General features: G+C 41.6%; 3 protein-coding genes across 4 annotated transcripts; 2 read left to right on the top strand and 1 right to left on the bottom strand.

Annotated features, from left to right (window-relative positions):
• Nucleotides 1–74: 74 nt before the first annotated feature.
• On the bottom strand, nt 75–5,247 carry tmx2a (thioredoxin-related transmembrane protein 2a). Of its 2 annotated transcripts, XR_013964731.1 has the most exons (9): nt 4,957–5,247; nt 4,790–4,850; nt 4,214–4,327; nt 4,051–4,127; nt 3,093–3,199; nt 2,642–2,707; nt 1,258–1,387; nt 854–1,139; nt 75–818 (listed from the first exon to the last, which is right to left on the bottom strand). XR_013964731.1 is itself a non-coding variant. In XM_080773852.1 (8 exons), the coding sequence occupies exons 1-8, from the start codon at nt 5,143–5,145 to the stop codon at nt 960–962; spliced, it is 924 nt and encodes a 307-aa protein (XP_080629978.1). In that variant the 5' UTR covers nt 5,146–5,247; the 3' UTR covers nt 75–959. The 2 variants fall into 2 exon arrangements, 1 of the variants encoding a protein (XP_080629978.1); XM_080773852.1 differs by having other exon boundaries at nt 75–1,139.
• A 540-nt stretch (nt 5,248–5,787) lies between these two features.
• pmf1 (polyamine modulated factor 1) lies at nt 5,788–8,860 on the top strand. Its single transcript, XM_080773573.1, has 5 exons — nt 5,788–6,155; nt 6,687–6,789; nt 7,014–7,114; nt 7,955–8,150; nt 8,382–8,860. The coding sequence occupies exons 1-5, from the start codon at nt 5,914–5,916 to the stop codon at nt 8,445–8,447; spliced, it is 708 nt and encodes a 235-aa protein (XP_080629699.1). The 5' UTR covers nt 5,788–5,913; the 3' UTR covers nt 8,448–8,860.
• Nucleotides 8,861–10,465: 1,605 nt separating this feature from the next.
• Nucleotides 10,466–15,387, top strand: med19a (mediator complex subunit 19a). Its single transcript, XM_080774701.1, has 6 exons — nt 10,466–10,826; nt 11,842–11,964; nt 12,645–12,778; nt 12,950–13,046; nt 13,149–13,243; nt 14,933–15,387. Exons 1-6 carry the CDS (start codon nt 10,607–10,609, stop codon nt 14,996–14,998), a joined length of 735 nt encoding a protein of 244 aa, XP_080630827.1. The 5' UTR covers nt 10,466–10,606; the 3' UTR covers nt 14,999–15,387.
• Nucleotides 15,388–15,410: the final 23 nt, after the last annotated feature.

Here is a 15,410-nt window from a genome sequence, read left to right as displayed (position 1 = left end):
TATTTTTCATATATTTACTTTTTATTTTTATTTTTTTAGGCGCTAGCCCCTCCAATGCAGGGCTTTCTGAAATTACATCTTGTGGCAGATAACTATATGGACTTTAAGTTTGTTTAGGCTAGTTAATTATGATGTAAATTGTTGTGGACGTTTAGGGCAGTAAATGACAACATAAGACCTTTTCTGGCTGAGATAAATACTGCCCTCGCTGTGCCCCTCACTTCACACAAGTGTGATTAATGTCACTGTCATGTCCAGGAAACGGGACGTCTCAAGACTAGTAGCCTCGGTACCCAGGTTTTTTTGTAAATAAAAGCCACAGTAAAATGCATTGTCTAAAAGCAGCAGGTAGATTTAAGTTATGACTAGATATATAACCAGTAAAATGATCAGAATGACAAAATGGCATTTTTCCACACGGCAATACAACAACTCGGATCCATCCATGCTCCGTTTCAGGGTATGATTCAATTTAAAATAGTGTATCACACTGAAGGACAGTGAAACCTGCTATAGCTCTCACAGAGGGTAAATAATTGGGATTGACTATCCCAGCATAAACTAGGACAACATCAGATGGTGTCAATCTTTTTATCCTAAAAAAGAACTGCAAGCACTCATCTTGCAAAGATCACCACTCACGTTCTTTTAGGAATTTATAAGATTACAGCAACTGCAACGAACAATGAATGTGGCCATTTTGCCATACGCCTTTCTCAGACTGACCACTCTAATCATCAGGCTGCTCCTGGGTGGTTTAATAAATAAGAACTCTGAGTTCCTAAAACACTTCAAGGGAGTGTCATAATCTCTTTTGCCTTCATCTCATAATTTGAAGTGTCATCTCTTATGCCTTCATTGCATAATTTGTTTCAATCTTTAGAATAATGGCATAACAGTATTGGAAGAAATAGGAAAGACTTAATGAAGTCCCTTGGCCTTAAGATTTCCCACAAACTTCACTGATCTTTCTTGCTCTCTGTGGGCAGTTCTGGGCTGATGGTTTCAGACTGTGGCCCATCGCTGCCCTCAAGTGGTTGAGGAGGGGTCTGCTCGTCTTCCTTGTTGCTGTGACCCTTGCTCAGCTTCTTGGATTTCTCGAACAGCTCATTGAGATTGAACTCGCGGATGATATTCTCCTAGAAGGAAAAAATACTATGTATGAGTTTGTGAGAAAGGCAAATGGAGAGAGACAAAGACGCTTCTTGACCAACAACACTAGCGTTTTCAGGCCTTTAGATTTAACAGATTACACACCTCATTGAAGGTCCAAGACACGGCTCTATGAGTACTGTCCACCATTGGGCGTCTTATGATTTCACGGCCTCCTTGGAAAAGCACCAGTGAGGGCAACTGCTTTGACAGAGGGGAGGTGGAAACGGTGTACCTGTACAGAAATAATTCTTAGTATAAGCCAGTGCCAGAGTTACACAGGATTAATATCAGAATAATCAAAAACGTGTTAGTAGGGTGTGAACACGCCAAATTTTATCAGGGAAAGCCCCACTACAGGCAGTTGGTCTATCTGTCCACTTCTTTGGTCCCAAACATATATTGAAAACTACTGGCTGGATTGCCAATTACTATGCACCTCACATGCCTCGGCGAATCAGAGCGGCAGGGGCGGTATTGCAGTCGCTGTACTGCACTGTTGTGAGTGACGAAAAGAGAGTTGAGCCAGAAGGTAAAGCTCTCCGTCTACCGAGCAATCATCATTCCTACTCTCACCTATGATGGTCATGAAGTGTGGGTCATGAAGTGTGGGTCATGACCGAAAGAATAAGGTCGCAGATACAAGTGGCCGGAATGAGTTTTCTCATTGGTGGCTGGCATCTATCTCCCTTAGAGATAGGGTGAGAAGTTCAGTCACACGAGAGAGACTCGGAGGACAATTCAGCATGTAGTCAGGAGGAGCCTAATTCAGCATGTAGTCATGTAGCCTGACTACATGCCGACCCATGGAACATTGAACGACCTGCTCTACCTCCTGAGCCACAGCCGCTAGTTGCTATGGAGAGGGAAGTCTGGAGCTCTCTGGTGGAAATGTCGCCTCCACGGCCCGACTACGGATAAGCGGTTGAAGATAGATGCCTGCTGAGCACATTCAAGCTTCATACAAACAAAGAGATATAGCTTTACCCTGTTAGCTGGGCTCTTACTCTTATTTAGTAGGCCTATTATTATTATGTTTTGCAATACCCTGCTCACTCTCTTTATACAGTTATAAGATACACAACTAGGTGCTGCCCACTGAGCAGCTACACTAACCCCGTTTTCCCGTTACCTAAGCGCAAAACGGTTTTGCGCTGCGGACAGATGAAGCTGTGATGCGTGTGTGCAGCTGGTTTTTAGACAGCTGGTGGATGGGAATTAAGCTCCACCTCCACGGACGATTGACGCGGAGGAGAGCGCTTCTGGGAATCTGGCCGTCGCGCAAGTCGTCTGCGGAAGTGGAGCTTTTTTTCCATCCACCAGCTGTCTAAAAACTCGGTTTTGAAGCTGTGCGCAGCCAAAAACGTGCGCAGCTCTTTAGTAAAAGACACCCTAAAGCAGTCAAGTAACATTCCTTGCTCATTAGTCATATTTAAGGACATTGGAAATAAACATACGGTATACTGTATATTGAGAGAGAATTAATGACCTCTGTGAAACATCCCCGTATCGTCCTGCGTCGATCTTCCCGAACCTGAGACCAGCACAGTTATACCTGCCGAATATAAGACACGCAAAAAGGACACTGTAATAATATTGTATGTTGCCCATTGAGGACCATGAAGAATACTAATGAAAGAAAGGTATTCTCTTTCTGAGAGGGTTTATGGCCAACAACCATTATTCCTAAAACTTTTTGCCTTTTGTTTTTTTTTGTTTTTTTTACTATTTTGAAAAACTGTTCAAATTGCCGATCTACAAGCTATTTGAAATGTTTTAAATTTTTTCAAAATAGCAAAAAGAAGTACCATACCCATGCAGTTTAGGGATAAGGGGTAAGGACCACCGGTGAAATTAGGGCCCGGCCTTAATACGTTTCCTGTAAGGGAGAGAATCTGTAAGAAGTGTATAAAAGCAATGACAAAGAGAATAACTCTTACTTGAGTGAAAGTTCTGCAAAGACAGGAGCAAATGCTTGACACTCTGGTGACCAGTTGGCATAAAATTCAACAATCCAGGTGACACGACTGTCCCTCTGCAGCTCTTCCTGATTATTAAAGCAGATGGTATTAAATTACACAACACTTTGCAAATGGCAAAAGGCCTACGGTTAACCAAATTACATCACTATAGAGGCCACCAAATTTGTGCAACAGGTTCATCTGAGTAATTCTTGTGGCTTTAGACATTCATCCGGATTAAAATTCTAAAGCCATGCGTGTGTGCGTTCGTATGTACCTTGTTTAATTTGGGTCGGTGAGATATGTTTAGCCTGTAATATATTTATATGTGATCACACATGGAAGAGATGAGTGCTACAGTGGACTTTTCTAACGGCTGCCGGTGCTACAGGAAGCAATTATGGACAATACAGTTGGCAGGTGTATAGCACTAAACGTGAAGCAACAATACAATACATGATTAGCCGACTATATACTATATAATGTGAATAGAGGGTATGAGCATGCTTAAAGTGAATGGCACATTGAGTGGCAAATCGAGTGGCAAAGCAACATGCAAAGTGAGTTTAACATTGTTAGGACTGCATGGGTTGTCAAGGCCAGAAAGTAAAAATGTTGCCACTCAGTAGGCGTTCCTGCATAACTTCCTGGTTTGATGATGATGTCACGCGCATACCCTCTATACTTGATGCACGACAGAGGCACTTGTGTCAATGACTATTTAAGTTTGTCAGGGCCTAAAACAATACATTTAAAAAAAGTACAAGACCACATTTTGCATCTGGAATAACTCAAGAGTGCATCAGGCTGCAGAATTCAGTCTACTGGTGAATTATGCAATACTTCATTGTCAGTTATATGTGAGTTGTGTGCAGCTGCAGTTATGTACCATTCATTGGAAATTAACATGTTTTGTGCCAATCCAGGCCAGACTTACATCAATGGTCTTGTCACTGAAATATTTGATGTACTCCGGGCCAGTGTAGAGAGGTGGTTTACAGGTCATGAGAAATACTGTGGAAACGCACACAGGCAAATGGTTATAGTAATAGTTATTATAGTTCTAATACATGTAACATGTATTTGGTAACATCACTGACCGATACACAGGATGGAGTAAAGAATCCCAAGCCGGATATCCACTCTAAAGAAGAGGATGACATTGGCCACTTTACTGAACAGGAACAGGTTGCCTATGTGCTGCTCAATGGTTACTAAGAAATATGGAAACAAAAAACAGAAAATGGAAACAAGATAGAAAAGAAGGGATTTTGAAGATGATTAAAGCCACACATTTGTTGAAAAAAGACCACGTATTTTTGGCAATGAGTAAAACTCCTCAACAAGGTGCCTTTTGTTACAAATGGGTGCCTTTATTGGTATGCCTAATGCAATTGGCATACCAATTGTCAGTATAATATTTTTAATAATTGACATTAGCCATACCAATAATAAAGGTACTTAAACTGTACTGCAATGTTTACAAAACAAAGTCAATGATAGTTTTTGTTTTGTCTTAATGGTTGTGCGGTTGTGTGTGTGTGTGTGTGTGTGTGTGTGTGTGTGTGTGTGTGTGTGTGTGTGTGTGTGTGTGTGTGTGTGTGTGTGTGTGTGTGTGTGTGTGTGTGTGTGTGAGAGAGAGAGAGAGAGAGAGAGAGAGAGAGAGAGAGTTTTACTGGCTCTCCTGTTCTTCATCATCACGATTGCACTAAGGAACATGAGAATCTCCACTTCTCTCTGTAAAGCCAAGCAAAACATGACATAGCATAGCAATTTCAACCGATTGTCCATATTTAGGTGGTGTGAAACACTATCTCCATTGAGTCCATTCATAGTTTCATACCCAGTCAAAGTTGCACGAGTCGCCGTCCTCCCGTTGGGTCACCAGGCGTTCGCACAGACCCGGAGCCTTGCGGGCTATGAGGAAAGCGACCGACATGAGGAACGACAAGACATAATAAGGCTTTAACAGCCATGTGTAAATGTGAGGTAGTTCGTATAAGAAGTAGAAAAATCCTGTGATTAAACCCATGTTTGTTTGTTTGTTCCTTCCTTCCTTCCCTAAGCAAGGCGAGGTGACATGCAGCGGGTTGGTTGAGCGCAGTGACAGCTGAGCATAGCAGCTGAGGCAGCGTGCAGCTGGCAGCTGCGAGAATGAATTAAAACCCGAACCGTTATTTACCACTGCGCAGTGCGCCTGCGCTTAATGGAAATCATATCGAGTTTCCGTCTATGGTTTCCGTACATCAGCCACCAGAAGGTGGCAGTATTACTCTATGGTGGCAGCCCATGGGTGGCAGCCTTAGGTGGCAGCCAGTAATGCAACACAAAAGGCTGTCAGTCAGCTCAGGATTCAGGATCAGGAATCAGTGAATCACATATTTCAGTTAAACACCACTACGCCTAGCCCCATATGTGCCCTCAGAATGGGAGGGATAATTGAATAAATTAGCCTATAGTATTGTCATTAACATTTCGGCCTTTTGCGACGAATTGTGAGCTTGTAGATCGGCTATTTTCAAAAGATTTATATACAATTGAAAACTTTGTTTTTGTTGAGTTTTGAGAATTTGAGCATGAGTATCGTTACTTCTTTGTACTTTTGGACCAGAGCTGAGCTAACCCTTTGCATAATCTCCTGTTCCACACTGCAGTCCAGTTGGTGGCGATAATGCGCCTGTACGTCGTTCGTCAACCGCCAACAACACCACAGAAGACGAGACAAAGAAGAGGAAGTATACTAGTACATTTGGCGGGTAGTGTAAAACGTAAACAGAGTCGTGTTGTTTTGGTCAAGTCCATGGACATGGAAGAAACTGGGGAAATGGCGAATAAACGCCCACGGACTTCAGCGAATGCAGAAGACGCCAATGAGCAGCATGTCAGTGAAGCCACGGCCGAGGGTGCGTCTCAAATGTCGGATGCTGCTGGGAAAGGCAAGCAGTCTGACAACAAGGACGCAGTGCATCATCGGGGTGACAGACTGACGATCTTCAACAAAGTGATAGAGAAGGCCCTGCATAGGTTCATTGGCGATGCTAGGTGAGACGTTTAGGCTATTATTTATTTTTAGACTACATACATAGCGTCATAGCCCCGTTTGAAACCTCACCCTCCGCGGCTCCGCCATTAGCTTTTCGAGGTGAGGTCCGTTCCAAACGGGGGCTAGACTGTGTGTGTGTGTGTGTGTGTGTGTGTGTGTGTGTGTGTGTGTGTGTGCGTGTGTCACGCACAAGTACAAGTTTATATAGACCTAGAATGCCTGTGATAATTTAATTATACTTCGTAAATACTGTACATACTGTATGTAACAACAAGACTTCAATTAAGAGCCGTTCTAGGGCTAAAGTTTATATAGCCCCATATGTGCCCTCTCCCTACGCTCTCGGAGCTACAGAATGACTGGGGCTATTGGGCTAAAGTTTGTTACTATTATATTGCTATTAATTGTGATTACAATTTTTATGTATCTACCGTAATTTAATTGCATTGGTTTATCCACATTGAGGAAGCAGCAGCTTACTGCCCAGTGCCTATGCTGATGTTGACTTTCTTTTCTACTGTCACTGACAGTTTTCACAGATTTGCCCACTCATTTGAACCATTCAACAAGGATAAACCTCTGATGGAGAAGATTCACAAGCATTTCACTGAGGAATTGCAGAGCACTATACAGGTGTGTGTTCAATCATTGTTGTTTTAGATTATTGTTAGTGCAGATGGGACTCGAACCGCAAGGTTCTTTGGTGTGATCCTTTTGGACCAAAATGCCTGACTGTAGCCTACCTTGTGCATTTTTAAATTGTCTTATAAAATATTGTGTGTGTGCGCAAATTAATTTAGGTAGCCTCGTGTTTATATTAAAGCTGTTGTATCTGTATACTACTACCAACATTGAAGGGGGAAATTAACATCCTGATTGACGAGGGAGACTTAAAGTGTAAACTAGAGGAGCTAGACAAACTGGAGCTGGCAGCCAAGGACAATAAAGAGTCTGCATGGTAAGTTTACATATACAACCTCATCTCCATTGTCTAACACAATTTTGTGCTTTCTCAACAAGTGCTTTGTTCACATAATAATATTCCTGAAAACTCACCTTCAGACTCCACCATAGCCCGTAGAACTTACCGCAGCTTGCCCTAGCCTCAACGACCTTGCAGGCGTATGCAAAGGCTAAAATATGTAATTTAGATAACATATTTTGTAGACATAGCATTGTATATATTTTTTATTCCACCATTTTGCAACCCATTTTTTCACCCAGTGTCAATTATCTAATGTAATCCTGGGCGCTACAGTACACACATTGTATAGTTATAGTGTATACACATAGTTTCATCATACAGATATTCTACTGTTAGACGGACATAAGGCTCTTAGTTTAATTTTGATCCTAGATGGCTATTCCTATGACCAGCACACTGGTTCTCAATATCCATTCCGACATCCATTTGCGGGCGTTCCAAGGAGTCTCCAGCTAAATGATATAGTAACCAAATGTACCCTTACATGTCTGTAACTCTGCGAAAAATGGAACCCTTTTGTACACTCTCAGATGTAACACTTATGATGCCCAGGACGTGTCCACACGTCCTATCAAATAAAACCGCAGGATGGCTGAGACTTGTAGACACGTCTTAACCTCTTAAACCCCAGGGGGGTCCAGGGGGAAAATCCACAACATCGGAGTTGGAACCGGAGACCAATTGGGTCTCCATTGGCCCGCTGAGCGCTGTTCTGCCCCCGCCGGCTCAAGAGGTGGCCTTTTATATCGATATTAAACGGTTGTTGTTTACTAATCCCTTATTAAACATGTACTTGTCCCTCTGTTCTCTTAGGCGTCCCAGCGGGATGCCCGATCAGGATCTGTGCTGCTTTGTTATGCCCTATTACAAAAAGCAGCATGCCTACCTGCTCAGAGAGTTAAAAGATATTCAAGGACAAAATGCTGCTTTGGCAGAAAGAGTACAGGCTGGCAGGGACCACATCACTCAGACATCACAACACATTGCAACAGCTGTGGATGAGTGGAAGGTAAATATAGGACCGTACTTAACATGATTCAAAGTAAATATATATTATTCTTGTATTTGAACGATTAATTTCAAATAATGTAAAATCATTTGCCAATTTCATTTTCAAAAAGGTTTCACTCAATTCCCTGCCCACCCTAGTAAAGTAAATTAAGTAAGACCAATTTAAATGGATTGTGTCCTAAGTGAATTAAAAAGGTTACCAATAGACTGTTCTTTCTCCCATTTTTAGGCGTCAGTCAGTGAAATTGAAATGCTGAACTCTTCTCTTTGTCACGGTGATACCTTTGATGTGTGATCCTCATGTACGCTTTGCCGAGCCATGAGGCTCATAGGGCAGGAGCCTATCTACTTCTAGCGTGAGGCAGAATTGACGTACAAGTACACCCTCTGGACATCTATTATTACATTTGAGAGAATTCCACCCCTACATTCCTCTTGGAGACAGTTTTGGCGACACATTTCTGGTGACATCGCGGTCCTACAAGCAGCAGCAGTCGGCTTCCTTTTCCGTGCTGCGATGGACTGAAACTTTATTTCTCTTCAGAAGTGTAAATATTGTAGCCGCGGCACAGCACAACATCAGAAATGAGGCCAGATTGTTGAGGACTTTTCATTTCAGTGAACTGTAATCCGGACTGTCCCTGTCTTGACTCTTTTTGATCTATGATTGTCCGCTGCTTTGTCCCACCACTTTGTTTTTTGTTTTGGCCTAGGGGGGAGGGGGGGGGGGTTGTATATGTCTGTGTGTTTTGTGTGTTTTCTTGCGTACATGCGTCTAATGCAAAAGTCAAAATGTAGAAATGAAGAAATGTAAAAATAAAGTTTACAAAAAAAAAAGAAATGAGGCCAGAACATCTGCGTTCTGTTCAATCACTGCAGATGGTGAAAAAACGGTTTTAAAACTGTGCTGAAACAGGAAGTGGATGTTGGTGAAATATCGCAATTTCCTTCTTGTGTCTTGGTATTGATTGAACCCACACCTCACAGTCTCAGGGGAGACACTCTGGAATCTTAGCTTCAGTTAATAAAAGTGCATAATATACTTATAAGGATTTTTGAGGGGCGCTAGTGTCTGAGCAAATCGGCTATTTTCGTCCTACTCTAACATTAAATTCCCATTGACAATGAATGGAGAATTTTACGTCATAGTGAGCAAGTCGGCAATGTCTATTGTACGTCATGATGTACGATAAGAGCGCCCCTCACTTCACGGGTGTGATTGTTACTATGAAGTGATTCCATCCTTATCAAAGTTGAGCATCCACATATTTATTATAAAACCTAGTGAAAATGATGTTTCGACAATTTCTAAAAGCTGTGTAGGCATTACACATGACATTGAATGATGCACCTGAGGAAGAAACGGGACATTTTCTTAGGAAAAATGCTAGGATAGGAATATAGGATCTGTGTTCGTTGTTGTTTGTACTTGACATCAGAGATCCATAAAAGTTAGTGAAGTGAATACACGTCGAGCTCTCATCAATTGAGGGACAGACAGTGGATCTGTACATTATTATGGTTTGGATTTTTGTTGTTAGCTTGTTTTCTTTTAGGCTACTACTGTATATACTGTATGTACTATTTGATTTGCTGTTTTTTATTTTCAAAAATGCATTTACATGACAATAAACAAAGTTCAGAAATGTGTAAAAATGCTTCTTGTTAACAACTTTTAAACGATTGGAATTTCACTTAAGTGGAGCCTGTTCATAAGTAACATGCATTTTTGGTATGAGTTGCACCCATTACAACTTGACTGGTGTTTGATGGATTGGATGATTGAAGTCACAAGGAAGAAGCAAGACATAACTGCAAGTGTATTCTTATTTTCATTTAACTGTTTTTCAAACCTTTTGCATTTAGCCGTACTTAATCAGATCTGTCAAAAGAATAAAACAACGAATAATCTCAAGGTTATTTACATAAGACTTGTTATGTAACTGTTATATGTATCAATGTATGAGTATGACCAAATGCTATTAAAAGCGTATTTATTGAAAATTGAATGCGTGTTTTTAACAGCCACCTTTGTTGTCTGCATACACAGATAATGGATATTGCAATGCAATTTCTAACCTAATGAGCATCTGTTGCTGTTTTTAACGGTTATTTTGTACATAACGTGTACTGAGCTGAAACTTCCTCAGAACCTAATAACTCTATGCTCAGAACCCACTGCAATTTTTGGATTGGAGCTTTTAGTTCCAATTTCCCAGGAGCAAGTTAGCAACCCAAAACAGGAAGTAGATACTAGATTAGAATTGGCGTTCGATATTACACCAGTCTTTACGGTAACCCAGGAGAAGAAAAACAACCACAAAGAAGTGAAGACAGGGGGTTGGTTGGTGGTTGTATCGTGTGTATTTAATACATATTGAACTTAAAGCGTACACGTACAAACTTAAGGAACCCCGTTTATTTTTCAATTTAGATGTATTATTTGTGATAGACATGACGGAAATGTTTTCAACTCTTTTTGGGCAAAATGAAGCTCAGGGACCGCCCGTCTCATCGTCTCTGGGATTTGGACCAGGAAAACAACCCCCTCCTCTGCCGCAAAACCAAGTCCCCATGGCGGCGCAAATGCCACCACAGCTCGGGGATGAAGGGCCTGCTCTACGGAAACCAGGAGCCATGAATGAGCCATTCTATTTATTACGGGAGCTCCCAGGTATACTGTTATGTTGTTTACCATTTGCATGCTTTACGTTTACGACATTATTTGTCCTGGGTTATATCGTACTGAAATAATGGAAAAAAAACAAACAGTGAAAGGATGATTTAATACTTAAAGCTGACGGGTTTCGCGTGTGTGTGTGAGTTAGTGAGAGAGAGAGAGAGATCCTGAAAGATAAAGTTACCAAGAAGGAAGCTATTATCCTGTGTGAACGATCGTAACTAGCCTAGCCTTGGCTCAAGACTATCGTCGTAGATGAGATGTGTTTTTATCTTTATATATGCAAACGTCAAAAATCAAAATTGATAAAAATACATCTATGATTATATGATATTGATCATCTTGATCCAAGGCTATAACCAGAGCCATAGAGTAAAACAAGATTACGACATTGAGGGGGCAGAAAACAAGCCTGGTCACGTGGTTCATGTACTCGCGCGAGCCCATAGACTCCAATCCATTCCGTAAACTTTCGGTTGTCCCCATTCTATATGTCCACATTATATAGAAGTCTATGTAGAAGAGCCCCATGAAGTGAACGGAGTTGTCGACTCGTAACTCTTACTCTATGTTTCTGGCTATAACTAGCCCCATCTGTGACGTCCTGGGGCTACAGTGAACAGTAAGGTTTCAGATGGGTCTAGTTGTCTTTAAGGCTCTTATTAAGGACAATAACAAAATAAGCAAATATCATAATATATGATAAATATATAATATAACTTAAGATACCATAGCTTAATTTAATTTGTCAATGCAATATCAAGGAAGGATGTAGCCATGGTTCACATGACACTCGTACTAAAATGTTTCAGGGCTAGGAAGGATGTGATTTAATATCGTATAGGAATAATTATAATAGTTACACTTCCCTCTATTTTACCACGACACATTTTAGTAACCGCTAATAGATATTTGTAATGACCCTCGTCCTCCCAAGACAAAATGTTAGGAGGTTTGGCATTGAATTGAGGGACTCACTGTAAATATCATATGTACGTTTGTTTTCTAGTGGGCAATGAACTAACGGGCAACACCAACCTCATCACTCATTATAACCTGGAACATGCCTACAACAAATTCTGTGGCAAGAAGGTGAAGGAGAAGCTCAGCAATTTCCTCCCGGAATTACCAGGTGGGTCATACTCACATCCTGATATCATGCCATTCACCCCTGACCTTTCCAGTCCTTTCCCACAACACAGACATTTTGAACCGGTAAGAATGGTAGTGTTAAAGGCGTTGTATGCACAGTTTTCGAGATTTTACCTACAAGACTGCCATGTTCAGATCGTGTGTTCACAGCCCTAAATGCAGTTGTGCTGTTACCTGTTTGATTGGCAATCAATCTCATTCAAGGAAGCTTTGCATATCATTCTGCTTCCATCGTTCCCTATACTAAATTATACTAACGCCTAATAATGATTGAACCAGAGCCAATTGAAAAAGTATTTATGAACACACCCTTGGTTCAGTTTCAGTTCAGTTTCTGAACGAGACATCAATGATCTGATCAGTGTGAGCTTAGCAGGTTAAGATGTGCTGTGATTGATACAGCAGTGTAGAATAGAATAGTCCCCACTGAGCTGTGTTGTAATCTGATTGGTCTATGTAACAGGCTCAATAGCAGGGGATAGATGACCACAGGCTTTCCTTGAAGTTCTCTTTATTTCTGTACAGCATGAGAAGCCTATATTCACCTGCTTGCCAACTTGTGCTTGGTGGTGCAGTAATACCCCTCTACTCCTGATCCATATCCCCTTTCTCTCCCTCCTTCTTCATCTGTATTTATGTTCCCATTCTTCTGTGATGTAGGTATGATTGACTGTCCCGGTGGCCAGGACGGCAGCTCTTTGCAGTCGCTGATTGAGAAACCTCCGGTGTGTGGGAACTCCTTTAACCCTCTGACCGGGGCACTACTCACAGGCTTCAGACTGCACACTGGACCGGTATGGATAGAAACATAAACACTTGCTTATACATGTTATACTACAGTGTAAAACAAAACACTGTTGTTGTTCTTGGCTCATCCACCATGCCTACTGTAAATTTGGTCTCCTATGTCATCTTCTGCATTTTAAATTTGTGTGTGTTTGTGTGCACACATTTGTTTGTTCCAGCTTCCAGAACAATACAGATTGATGCACATCCAGCCTCCAAAGAAAAAGAGCAAACACAAACATAAACACCATCGACCGCAAGACCCCATACCTCAAGGTACAACATCTATGCACGCTCAGACATACATACGTATTTACGTACTAAGTACTGTACATACTTTTCTCCACACCACTGACTGACACTTGTTTTTCAACACAGAGACCCCATCAGACTCTGACCCCAAGAAGAAGAAGAAAAAGAGGGATGATGATCCTGATCGTAAGAAGAAAAAGAAGGACAAGAAGAAGAAGAAGGTAAGATGTTCTGTCTGTCAGTAGTACAGCTGAAGGCAGTCTGTCTGTCAGTAGTACAGCTGAAGGCAGTCTGTCTGTCAGTAGTACAGCTGAAGGCAGTCTGTCTGTCAGTAGTACAGCTGAAGGCAGTCTGTCTGTCAGTAGTACAGCTGAAGGCGGTCTTTTACTTCTGATATCAGAATATAGCAAGACCCCAGTCCTCTTATTCGGGCTGTAGGTGAATTAGAAGCATTTTAGTTAAAATCCCAGAGGGGAAATGAATCAACACAACAGTAACGACAGCAGCAGGTCCAGGTACAGGTACAGAGAGAGTAAGAACAGCAAGTAATAAAGACCACAATTTAAAAAAAGTGTGCAGAAGTACAATAATTATAGACTTAAGTAAAACAATGTGTGTTTTATAACGACGTATATTTCATAATGATGGCTCCCTTGAAGAACACACGTAAAATGCAGTATGGTTATAAGAAGTGCGTATGTTGCACACAGAAACCATGCACTCAAAGCCGTAAGCAAAATATTGTCATTTTAAAATTATTATTAAATATTTTGATTCCTCTTTGTGCCACTTGTATAAAAATGTAATCAAGTTCACTGAGCAGCAATTGTGAACTTCTGTGCTTAAAAACTAAATAAAGAGAACATATTGGGTTCACCCTGTTTCGGAGTCATTGAACATACTTACCGTAGGTCGAACACCACGATGTTAGAGCATCTTGGTTAGGAGGACCCACATCTTTTGATTTGTTTACAAGGATCCTGCACATTCTTTTATAATATTTTGGGGCATTTTTGTTGCCTTTGCATAGTGATAGTTGAGAGAGTAGGAGAACCAGGACATTCAGCAGATGGTCCTGCTCACCCGGGAATTGAAGGGACTCACTGATCAGAGCATTGTGTCCATGTAGTATTCTCCTTAACCGTTTGGCTATGTAGTATGCTCCTTAACCGAAACTAAAAAGTTTGCTTTGGACGAATGAATCTGTTCTTTTGATGGAGTAGGAGGCATTCTTGTGTGCAGAACACCTCACAGCAGCAGTAGCTACTGGAGCCATAGCCTACTGCTGTAAGTGTGCATGCTTATCGGCTACGTGCGCTCAGGTAAACAGTTAAAGCTGTCCTGTTATGCAAAGTAGTAGCCATTTGATTCGGCACGGTACTTGACACAGCGTGAAAATAGGGGGTAAACCTAGACCACTGGGTACTTGGTGCGTCTTGGAAAGTCTGGTGACGCAAGTTTTATTAGGTGCGTCTTCTCTTGAATCTAGGGGGACGCGTTCTAGCATGCAGCCGTGCACGCACATGCACCGTTCAGTTCCGTCCCTGTGTGTGCACGTCAAAAAATGTACTGGTACCATGGTGTGGTACTGCGTTCCACGAGTATGACACCACTGGTCAGATCAAAATGTGGCTATTGTAACTCCCTCCTTACTGGTCTTCAACCAGCCAAAATTCTCACATGTCTCCCCCCTTCTCCGCTGCCTCCATTGGCTCCTGGTCGCCACCCGAACAGTACAAAACTCTGATGCTGGCATTCAAACCAAAAATCTAAACGGCACTGTATATCTTTTCTCATGAAAATTCTCCAGTGTGCTCCAGGAAGCAATAGAAATATGAGTATGCACTTGTTTTTATCTATTTTTGCTGTACAAAGGATTTAAGACCTGATGTTTGTCATCTTTATTCCAGAACCGTCACAGTCCAGATCATCCAGGCCTGACTGGCTCACAGCCCAACAGCAACAGCCTAAGATAGACAGTTTGTATGTACAAATATGTGAGTGCATGTGTTTCTGAATGAGGTGTGTTTTACTGCAGAAAACATACCAGAAGCTGTGTGTGTGCGCGTTTCAGAGAATTTGTATTATTGAGAGAATGTGTGTGGTTGTTATATTATTGCCATCGTGAGAGGCAGGTTGAATTCACGATCGTATGGTATGTGTGAGACAAACGAGCGGTACCTCATTGGACGTGGGCTGAGCATGACAGAATGAAATGTTACAGAACAGTGTATATGGCAGAATGCCAGTAATGTACAGTATGTAACGTGTTACAGGTGAATGAATTGGTGTGTATGTCCCCTTTCCATTTTGTTGTGATATATCCTTTGACCATAATGATAATTCCAATAAATTTTGGTTACCATCATGTTTCCTTCAAATTCCTGT

Source organism: Protomyctophum bolini (assembly GCF_963924005.1).
Source record: "Protomyctophum bolini genome assembly, chromosome: 10".
NCBI classification, from domain to species: domain Eukaryota; kingdom Metazoa; phylum Chordata; class Actinopteri; order Myctophiformes; family Myctophidae; genus Protomyctophum; species Protomyctophum bolini.
This window is presented reverse-complemented; position numbering and strand designations above follow the sequence as displayed.

What these genes read in the sequence shown, in the direction of transcription:
- tmx2a (XM_080773852.1), bottom strand. Translation starts at nt 5,145, where the DNA reads ATGGGTTTAATCACAGGATTTTTCTACTTCTTATACGAACTACCTCAC. An exon ending in GATGAAGAACAGGAGAGCCA is followed by an intron (nt 4,328 to 4,789) that starts GTAAAACTCTCT and finishes CATATTTCTTAG; the next exon opens with TAACCATTGAGCAGCACATA. An exon ending in TTTGCAGAACTTTCACTCAA is followed by an intron (nt 2,708 to 3,092) that starts GTAAGAGTTATT and finishes TATATTCGGCAG; the next exon opens with GTATAACTGTGCTGGTCTCA.
- pmf1 (XM_080773573.1), top strand. Translation starts at nt 5,914, where the DNA reads ATGGACATGGAAGAAACTGGGGAAATGGCGAATAAACGCCCACGGACT. An exon ending in AGGTTCATTGGCGATGCTAG is followed by an intron (nt 6,156 to 6,686) that starts GTGAGACGTTTA and finishes TGTCACTGACAG; the next exon opens with TTTTCACAGATTTGCCCACT. An exon ending in GACAATAAAGAGTCTGCATG is followed by an intron (nt 7,115 to 7,954) that starts GTAAGTTTACAT and finishes CTGTTCTCTTAG; the next exon opens with GCGTCCCAGCGGGATGCCCG.
- med19a (XM_080774701.1), top strand. Translation starts at nt 10,607, where the DNA reads ATGACGGAAATGTTTTCAACTCTTTTTGGGCAAAATGAAGCTCAGGGA. An exon ending in GCAAGACCCCATACCTCAAG is followed by an intron (nt 13,047 to 13,148) that starts GTACAACATCTA and finishes TTTTCAACACAG; the next exon opens with AGACCCCATCAGACTCTGAC. An exon ending in AGGACAAGAAGAAGAAGAAG is followed by an intron (nt 13,244 to 14,932) that starts GTAAGATGTTCT and finishes TCTTTATTCCAG; the next exon opens with AACCGTCACAGTCCAGATCA.